This window comes from Triticum dicoccoides, chromosome 2B (assembly GCF_002162155.2).
Source record: "Triticum dicoccoides isolate Atlit2015 ecotype Zavitan chromosome 2B, WEW_v2.0, whole genome shotgun sequence".
NCBI classification, from domain to species: domain Eukaryota; kingdom Viridiplantae; phylum Streptophyta; class Magnoliopsida; order Poales; family Poaceae; genus Triticum; species Triticum dicoccoides.
The window spans coordinates 470,985,144-470,995,342 of record NC_041383.1 but is presented as its reverse complement, the minus strand read 5'-3'; the positions used below and the strand labels follow the sequence as shown (position 1 = coordinate 470,995,342).

Here is a 10,199-nt window from a genome sequence, read left to right as displayed (position 1 = left end):
GAAGCTCTGATTCGTTTTGCTGTTCGGATGGTTTGGGGGGAGGTGCGTGTACACGTGGATCGGCGGTGGATAACCGGAGTTGTTGACACGGTGACAGGTGGGGCCGGTGACGTGTGTGGGCCATGCGCTCCGGCTCTTTGTTAGGTTGGCCACGCTCATGGGGCCGACGGTGACGGTAGGTGGATGAGAGAGAGATGTTAATCCCTTCCCACTGATTCATGGAAAAGAATGGAATATCTCGTGCGAGAATTCGAGCAGGAGTAGTATTTCTGGTTGGTATTCCCGCGAACTCAAGGCTCCCGGAAAGGAAATGGCGTGGCCGCGTCCCTCCTCCGTCCACGCCGCCCGTTCGCCATCGGACGGCTGCGTTTGCACTCGCGCATTTTCCGCCTTGCCCGTCAACGTAATGAGCTCGGACGGACCGCGTGCTGCCTGCTGCGTGCGTCTCGTAAGTTTCCACCTACCACGTTCTCCGCCACGACTCCCCAGCTCTCAAATTCCTCAAACCATGGCCGCCGCGGCCTCACGGCACCTCTGCTGCGCCACGGCGCTGCTGTCTCCCTCCGCCGCCGCGGCGCCCATCCGCCAGAGGGTCGGCTACGGCTCCGGCTCCTCCTCCAACCGCCGGTGGGCCCACGGGCCGGACGCCGCGTCCTGGATCCGGCGCCCGACGACTCGCTCCAGGACAGCGAGGGTGAGCTGCGCCTACTCTACCGGTGGTAAGGGCCGACTCGCTGGGTGATCCCCGTTTTAAGCTTCAGTTCGTGGGCTCGTGAACTGCTAGTTCCATTTCCGTTTCATTCGGACGCCAGCCATCTCTTCGTTTCTCGTATGATTACTTATTAGTCCTTAGTGAAGGTAGTTTGCTACTATTACAAGATAGAAGACTTTAATCATATGATTAAGTTCGGGCCACTTGCTTGAATATGTTGCAAAGTTGAACCGTGTGCCTTGGCAATCCCAATTCCTCGCTGTAAAATTCAACTTTATGTTCGAATCGGCCTTCTCATTCTGAAGTATATCACTGTTTGAGGATTAAAGCTCTGGAATGAAGCGTTCTCAGTGCTTAGATTGGTTGTGTGTGTCAACCTGTGTGAGTTAATCGCTAATGTGCTACTTAGTGTCTAATGTACTATGCAGGAAAATACAGCCCCATGTTCAGTTCTTAGATTGCATGTTCCATTGATAAACACAGTGGAAATTACTAGTAAGCATTGTACGCCTGGCCTCATTGTGTTATTTTGCTGCACTACTACACATTATAAAGTCATAGTGTCATAACTCACTCGCTCACTATCATGGTACTGTCAGACTGTCAGTTCATGCAAGCTGCACTAATGCATAAATCCTTCTTTTTCAGAATATAGAAGAAGCAATTAGCTTAGTTAATCTCTGTGATTCACCTCAGTGAAGACAAGTACTCCCTCTGTAAACTAATATAAGAGCGTTTAGATCACTAAAGTAGGGATCTAAACACTCTTATATTAGTTTATGGAGGGAGTACCTACCTATACACTTCTTTCACATGTTCGATTTTCTGAACTCTGTTAATTAACTTCATCTGTTTTTAGTTCTTTGTGAATTTAGTCTGCACACGTAGGGAAGATATGTAACAGTAGTGTTCTTTCCATTTGTACAGCTGAAGCAATCACTGCATGTTCCTGGAACCAAAATGTCATCTGCAGTGATGTACCTGTGCTTGTGGAGTTTTGGGCCTCATGGTGTGGACCTTGTAAAATGGTCCATCGAATTGTCGACGAGATTGCAGGCGAGTACGCTGGAAGGATAAAATGCTATAAGCTTGACACTGATGATTACCTACAAACTGCAAACTCCTACAATATCGAGAGGGTTCCGACTGTTTTACTATTCAAGGATGGAGAGAAAATACATAGTATTACTGGAACTCTGCCAAAAGCCGTTTATGTGAGGGCCATTGAGAATTCTTTCTTGGAACAGTGACCATTTTGGTTACAACGTTATATTGTTACTTGGTCCAGATTCATATTCCCATATACTTGATTTTTCACTGCCAGCTAGTGGAAAGAGTAGGGAAGGTAAAGTTGGAGTTACAACTTGAGCTTCTTGTTATCCCTTAGCTACACAACTTACTGTAAATATTCATGTACTTCTGAGAAAAAAAGGATTGCTGGACCTCTTTATTTTACCTTGAGGGTTGTAATGAATCATGATTGTTATCATTGATGTGAAACAGGGTCGAATATTTAAGGCCCTTAGAAACATCTTGTTAAATGAGGTCAAATTAAGATTTTTGTTATACTTTACTTTATGTGCCTCACATTTATGTCTGTTTCTCTTCTTCTTTTGCACCCCTTATGTATTAAAATTTTCGTGCTATTTTTCAGAGCTAGAGTAAATACTTAATCATTTAGTTCCTGTATACAGAAGCATCTAAGATCTAACTATTGAATTTTATCTTCTGAAAAGGTTTCTCTCTGTTATGTCAGTGCAATTGTTGTTTCTGTGGGGCTGCTAATACTGAGCTAATTGTCCCAGGTAACTCTTCAAGGCATGTTTTATTAAACCTTGTGCTCCTATTATTTATTGTCTCTAATCTGCAATATATATCTAGACTCAACAAGCTAAACCTTGGTTATCATGCAGAACTTCTTTTTATTACCCTTTAGCTTGCCTAGGATGTAATCTTTAGCTCTCCTTGGGCTGACAAAGAAGACCCACACACTAAGGTAAAAGCTGAGAAAGAAAAATAGTTTAGATTAGGTGCAGGAATATTGGTAAGTACTTTGGCAGGCGGTATCAACAGACTGGTGCCATGGATTTTTAATCTTTCCATGCTGAAGAGTAGTGCATAGCAAGTGGCTCCGAGTGGCCTGAGTGGAACCAATGGTAGGATACAATAGACTTAGGTTCCTTAGAGATTGAATTGCTTATTATTGATAATATCCAACTGAATTAATTCTATTATCTCATTTTTCGTGGAAAGTTACAGCTGCTCCTACAGTGGTACTGTTGGTTAGTGGCTACATACATTTACCGTGCCTTTGAGTTTGAGCTATGTAGAGTAGCTTTGTGAGGAGGTATAGCACAATAATATGATCGGAATTTCCGGCGATCACCAGAATGTTCAGGTACACCTAAATGCAGCTGAAACACATCAAGTGCCACATGATGGATATCAAAGTTCTGGTGATCGTCTGATGACTGCTTGACTTAAATCAATTTGCAGACACCAATGGTGATGGGGCTGCACTAGAGAATATTTTTGCTGAAGTTTCTATTTGTGAAACTATGAGCCTATTTTCTCGAACAGTATTTAGTTTGGAGCTCTGAACTTGTGTGGGCTTTACTTAAAATTCAGTCTAATGCTACATGTGGTTTCGAAGGTGCTGGAGTGAAGCTTTAGACGCAGGTGGTGCATCAGGTGCTTACACTTTTTTCCGGATTTAGGACATGGATCATTCATATGTATTGTATAAAAATCATCCACTTTGCCCTTTTCTGAAGTATTATTTGTACCTGTCACGGAAATATCAATAACATCTGGAAAAGCAGACAATCACTTTTCATCATTTTTCTTATGCAGAAATAACCTTTGGATGTATGGTGTATACTGGTACCGATCACTGTGGTTGATAGAGAACATACCAGCCATTTGAGATTTCCAAACAAGCATGTAATAATGCTTATAATTTCACACCCTGTTACATTTAGAGATTTACATATTTTGAAGCAAATCAAACTGGTGGAATATGTATTACTAGCTCATTTTAGGCCAAATGTGATTTGTTGAGAAAAATGTGTACAAATTTATAAATTATTATAGAGGCTAAATACACTTGACATCATCAGTACCCTGGTGTGTTCTCTCTCCTGTGCTTTCAGTCTATGTATTACTTCTTGTGATCAGTACTATATTATTTATTGTTTTCCTATGGTCATCCTTTATTTCTGCTCCTGCTATGTTGGCAGGTATTTCTCCTCACTGAGCAAATGCTGAGACTATTGGACTCCTGACAGCATGCTTTCCTCCAACCTCATTCCAGGTCAAGAACCCATGGTTTCCAATGTAGCTGTAGTCATCTCCTGCTCTCTTCACCTGGCTGACCTGCACGGTGACACTGAACCCTTCCTTGCTGCCTTTGCCTCCAAAGGACAGTGCTGATGGCGTCACCGTCACCTTCATTCCTGCCGGAGCCGTCACCGACACGCTGTGCTTTGCCGCCGAGCCGGCGACGTTGGTCAGGACCCTCTTGAACGTCCGGGTGGCCGAAGTCGTGTGGTTGAGGATCACCATGAACGATGGGTAGTTCAGGTCAAGGTTGGCACCGGTGGCGCAACTGGCGTTTCGCCGGCCGGTAACGGCCGCTATCTGGCGGCTGCTATAGCGGAGGCCGCAGAGGAAGTTGACGTAGTCATCTGCCGTCGCGTCGTACACAAGGCCGGGGTCTGTGGCCTGGTTGGGGCTCACGTGGCCGCTGCCGTAGTCGAGAGGCGTCCCCGGTGATCGATTTGGCATGCTGACAATGACGTTGTTGGCGTTGTCCTTCACGTAGGCCGTAGTCATCATGGCCGAGCGGATGACTGCCGGGCTCCAGTCGGGGTGCGCAGACCGCAGCAGGGCGACCACGCCGGCGACGTGCGGCGACGCCATGGACGTGCCGGAGACGAGCATGTACTTGGCGTAGAGCTTCTGCTTGCCGATCTCCATGATTTCCTTGTTGGGCACCCATGCCGCGAGGATGTCCACCCCTGGCGCGACGATGTCCGGCTTCAGGATCGCCGGGCTCATCTGGGTCGGCCCGCGGGAGGAGAAGTACGCCACGGCCGGTGCCGGCTTGACGCCGAGCTCCGTGCCGACGAACCGAATGCTCACCTTGGGCGCCTTGGTGGCCGTCACAAACTTCTGGATAGCGGCGCCGTCCGACGGGGTGACCAGCACCAGCGGCATGACGTAGTCAGTCGGCTGCAGGAATTCCTTCATGTTGCTGGCGGCGATCAGCCCGCGGCCGCCGGCGCCCTGCACCTCGTCCATCTGCTCCCTGAGGCTCTCACCGGTGGTGCAGAAGACGTACTTCCCGCTCACCTCCTTGCGGCTCAGGCTGGAGTAGTCGCACTTCTGCTTGCTCTTGTTGCCGTGGCCGTAGTAGAGGTCGGCGTCGGCGATCGCTGTGTGCTCCGGGTACACAGATTTGCCGTGGATTCTCTTGCCGCCGCTGCCGCTGCCGAGCGTGACGGTCGCCGTGAACTCCCTGTCGATGGTCGACGCGCCGACGGTGGTGATCCAGGGCGCGCCATTCATGATGGTGTACCCGTCTGAGCCGTCGTTCCCGGCCGAGCACGTAACGAAGATTCCCTTCTGCATGGCGGCGAAGGCCCCGATGGCAATGACATTGGTGTCGTAGGAAGTTTCAGGGAAGCCCAGCGAGAGCGACATGACGTCGACGCCGTCGGCGATCGCTCGGTCCATGGCGGCCAGCACGTCGCTGGACGCGGACTCCAGGGTGTCGCCCGAGAAGACGGCCTTGTACATGGCGAGCCTGGCCATGGGCGCGATGCCGGTGGCCGTGCCGTTGGCGTAGCCGAAGTAGCTGGCGCCCTTGACGGCGCTGCCGGCCGCAGTGGACGAGGTGTGGGAGCCGTGGCCGTAGTAATCCCTGGCCGAGTCGTAGTCGTCCGGCGCGATGGCGAGGCCGCGCTGCTTGAGGGCCTTGCTGAAGGAGCGCGCCCCGATGAGCTTCCCGTTGCACATGGAGGCCTTGAAGGCCTTGCCGGCCTCGCACGCGCCCTTCCACCTAGCCGGCACGGCCTTGGTCGTCATGCCCGCGTCGCTGAAGCTCTCGCTCTCGGGCCACACGCCCGTGTCGACGATCCCCACGATCACGTCCTCCCCGTACTTGGACGCCGGCCAGACGCCGCCAGCGCCAGCGCCGCCGCCGGTGAGCCCGAGGAACTCGGGCGTGCGCGTGGTGTGGAGCCGCGCGTACGTCTCCGGGAAGGCGGTCACGTGCCCCTCCATCCCCTGTATCTCCGCGAGCTGCCGCGGGGTGAGCACCGCGCTGAAGCCGTGCATGGCGTGCGCGTACGTGTACAGGTGCTCCGGCGCCGCCTCCTCGTCCCTGCCAGACAGCGACGACAGCACCGACGTGTACCAGCCCTCGTGCGTCGTGAACGGCGTCGGCATCGCCGACACGTCCATTTGCACGATGTACGGCCGCCGGTCGCCCTCTGCAGTCCCCGCCACACATGCCGCCAAGAAGCCTATTACGCCAAGCAGAGGCAAAGCCTGATGGTTCATCGTGTCAAATGTTTCAGCTCAGGCCAGAGCGTCTTCTCCTCTTATGCAGGCTGCGAGTAGTCAGAGTGAGTGTGAGTGGATGCTACAAGTGGAGGGCACTCGCAGGGCGCGGTGGTGGTACTGGTGGCAGCCTGCCGGATACATTATATACATATTGGATTCCATGGAGGCCATGAGTCCCTCTAGAAAACTAGCCAAGAATCTTCTTAAGATCATTCTCTGGAGGAAAGCAGGTCAGACAGCCGGGCCCGGCCGTGCAGATGGGCGCCATGTTCCACCATGTATGTTGCAATCATTCGCGTCGGCCGTTGGCTAGCTTGGCGCGAACGCGAACGCGAACGCATAGTTGTGTTGGGTGTGCGTCCATTTCGCTGGCCTGGCCTTGCTTTCCTCCCACGATACCCTCCGGCCTCCGCGCTGCCTTTACAGCAGCAAGTAGTACTGATCTCAGTCTCGTCCGGTGGCCGCGCCGTTAAATCTTACTCGACAATTCGTTAAGCACTCGTCATTTCGTTCGGGTCAAATCGTGGCACCGAGAGGGGGCGTGCATGCTCGCAAAGTCTCAAGATATGTTATCCCTCCCTTGTGGGTGCTGCACTACTGCACTCGAGTCTTTTCACTGCTCTTTGTCTTGTGAGATCCTGCCGGAACACGTTTTCCATTAAAGAAAAGAGAGGTTTGCTAGAAAAATGTACGTACGATTTATCATGTCTCTCACGTACTGAGATGAGTAATGCTACATGACCAGGATTGGAGAAGCGGGAGGAAGGGCCTCACCCACCAGAAATTCAGGAGGTAGAGAATTATTAGGGAGGTTTATTTAAGTGAGAAGTTTCGTAGCTTTACGTGGAGTCGTGGATCTAGAATTATCGTACTGAGATATAGCATGTGGATTTTACCGCTTTCCGAGCGGCGACGCGCCGGCAGACATCGGGGTTGACTGAACCCACGAAAGGGACTCAAGTGCTGAACCCTCTGAGAAAGGGGAGGAATTTCGGGGCTGAAGGCGTGCGACACAGTTTGAATTGCACACCCATTTAATTCTGAATCTTCGCGTGCCGGATTCTAATTCTCGAACGACGGTGACTGAAATCTGGCTTGAAAGTGATCAGAGTTCCTGGGATCATGCATGGCGCAACCCAGTTCTGCTCTGCACCAGTCGTCAAGCTCTGAGTGATAAAGCTATCGACGTGGATGGTCTTGCTTCCTGCGAGGTTCAAATCAAACAGTAAATGAAACTCGAGATTTTGGGTGCTCCTTCGGCTGGTCTTCTCCTCGTGTTCCAGTCACGTTCGGTTGAGTGCTCCATCTGGTCTGGCCGACGGTTGCACCATGGAAGGGATTTCTTTCTTAATTGCATGCAAAGTCATTACACAATCACGGTTTGGATCATCCATCTTTCTATCCAATGCAGCTTCATAAATGCTGGATGGAGAGGAGTACAAGGGAGATGCAAAAAAAGATTGCTGGTGGATGCAAGAGGGGTGTGGGTTTGCGGCCAGTGTCACAAGAGAGGCTTGTCCCCGTTTAGAAGAAAGGATTTTCGTACCAGTGATTCCTTAGTTTTCTTCATGTTTTGGAGGATTCAAACTCGTTTCTATTTCCTTTGAGAAGTCCAATGCAAAGAATATTCTCCGCTATATAGCCTCAATCTTCACCTCCCATATTCTCCGCTATTCTCTTTGTTGATGAAACAATTCCCCGTAAAATTTATGTGGAGCATTCAAATAACTTTTTTTTGGAAATGGAGGTTTACCTCCGGCCTCTACATCATAATGATGCATGCAACCATCTTATTAAAAGTTTGCGAAGTAGCACAAAGTCATAAAAGTATTACAGCTCGCAGGCGGAGCGAAGCAAAAGAAAAGAAAAGGTACATGTTGACAATCACAACCGGTAATATGTAGGATAAGCTTCCTAGACTTTGTACTTCCTCCATAAACAGTGGCGGACCCAGGAATTGAAATTAGCTGGGGCGAACATTTAACGTCTAATTTTTTTCGGCACAAATGCAACTCTATTCAACCAGAACTCATACTCCCTTCGTCCCTAAATATAAGTCTTTTTAGAGATTCCTGCGGACTACATACGAAGTAAAATGAGTGAATCCACATTCTAAAATATGTCTATATATATCCGTATGTATTTCGTATTGAAATCTGTGAAAAGACTTATATTTAAGAACGGAGGGAGTAGCATTCAACAACAAAAGAATTAAAAAGATTTTAAAAACTAGGAAACTACTAACATGGACTCTTGTTGCTTGAAATGCTCACTTATGCCACAATATGATCCCATTTTAATTACCAAACGAGCTACAAAATTGATTGGGGAACGGCTGCGTCTGGCTAGGTCGAGGGGAACGGCTGGAAGCGATTTTTCTCTATCGATTGGGAATTTCCTTCTCTATATTGTATTGCAGTACAGATCAATTAGGCACTTGGGCCTGTACAGTGGGCTGTAGTAACCAATAAACGTAGCCCAATCCACCCTCGGACCAGCCCAAATCTTTTTCTCCCTCAACCCTTCGATGCAGTCACACAGAAACAGAGAAGCAGCGCCGCCGCCGCTGGCTTTGTGTGTTCTGAACTTCTGATGCCTGCCGGAAGAAAGATACGTAGGTGGGGTTCAATACTCCGCTGCCGGCGACCCGGGGCGGCCGCCCCAGCTCGCCCCAATGGTGGGTCCGCCACTGTCCGTAAATAAACGTAAGAGCGTTTGGATCACTAAAGTATATTTTTTACATTTTAGATTCTAATAGAACTTCATGAGACTTGACATCCAATTCTTGAAAAGTTTATATGCCTGTGTTTTGACTATTCCGCGTTAGTTTCAAACATGCTCTTGGTGTTAATTTTATGACCAACGATGAACTAACTAGACGTGGGTCGCCACTTGCACCTCTAACAGGCGGCATGCAGTAGTTGTCAAGCTTGGACGGTAGCACTGTCCTAGAAGAAAGTGGTTAATTATAATGGTATATGATTAAGCAACAAAAGAGATAGACAACATGATGCAAAGGTGATGGTGATGAGTCTTTCACGGGGCCAAGTAATCATAGGCGGTTGGTGCATCAGGCGTGCGGCCTTTTACTAGTAGGAGTACTCGTTATCGAAAGACCAGGTCGGGTGCAAATGGCAAGGAGAGAAAAGGATGTGGTCGATCCACTTTGTTTCAACTTTCAAAGACGTTAACCTAATTAAAGGCTCGTTAAAGCTTCCTAAGGACCTTATCAAGCAAAGCTTGATGCCTATGTTCTCAAAAGAACGCTGTTTAAATTGTAGTGAGCCGGCTTCCAGCTCAGGTTATCTAGAGCATCGGACAATTCTTGAATGAAGCCATAAAAGAACTGCAAAATAATACTCCCTCCGTTTTAAAATATTTGTCTTTCTAGATATTTCAATAAATGACTACATACAAAGCAAAATGAGTGAATCTACATTCTAAAATATCTCTACATACATCATTATGTTGTAGTCCATTTCAATTGTCTAGAAAGACAAATATTTAGAAACAGAGGGAGTACTATAGAAGGGGAAATTTAAGGAGGCTATATGTCATGCCCTAGGTTGGCCAACTCACTTTGCTCGGGCCGGATATACTAATTTCACCAATAAGACATTGATAAACTGTAATCTGAATATGTCGGGCAGAGGATTCTTGGCAACATTCGCTTCTTGACTACACCATGGCCTGGTTCGCGCGAGCATTATCGAATCTAGACCTTGTCCACGTGATAACTCAAACTAGAAACCGAATGCTAGATGTTGGATCTTTTTACACTTCTTGACTCCCTCCCGCATGACAGTTTTGTGAAAGCATCAGTTACCTTGTGGTCAATATGGCACACCCGACGCAAGGCTATCCACAAACATCAGATCCATAGCCCGCAAGATACAAATTGCTTCATACAGGCATCTCC

General features: G+C 48.7%; 2 protein-coding genes across 12 annotated transcripts; one reads left to right on the top strand and one right to left on the bottom strand.

Annotated features, from left to right (window-relative positions):
- Positions 1-352: 352 nt before the first annotated feature.
- LOC119364295 (thioredoxin M3, chloroplastic-like) lies at positions 353-3,830 on the top strand. Of its 11 annotated transcripts, none has more exons than XR_005174817.1 (5): positions 353-719; positions 1,640-2,057; positions 2,469-2,517; positions 3,366-3,403; positions 3,566-3,716. XR_005174817.1 is itself a non-coding variant. In XM_037629742.1 (2 exons), exons 1-2 carry the CDS (start codon positions 407-409, stop codon positions 1,960-1,962), a joined length of 636 nt encoding a protein of 211 aa, XP_037485639.1. In that variant the 5' UTR covers positions 356-406; the 3' UTR covers positions 1,963-2,285. The 11 variants fall into 11 exon arrangements, 1 of the variants encoding a protein (XP_037485639.1); XR_005174815.1 differs by having other exon boundaries at positions 354-719; positions 2,449-2,517; XR_005174814.1 differs by having other exon boundaries at positions 354-719; positions 2,449-2,517; positions 3,341-3,403.
- On the bottom strand, positions 3,660-6,375 carry LOC119364294 (subtilisin-like protease SBT1.7). The gene has a single exon (XM_037629741.1). It carries the CDS (start codon positions 6,275-6,277, stop codon positions 3,962-3,964), a length of 2,316 nt encoding a protein of 771 aa, XP_037485638.1. The 5' UTR covers positions 6,278-6,375; the 3' UTR covers positions 3,660-3,961.
- Between the last annotated feature and the right edge of the window lie 3,824 nt (positions 6,376-10,199).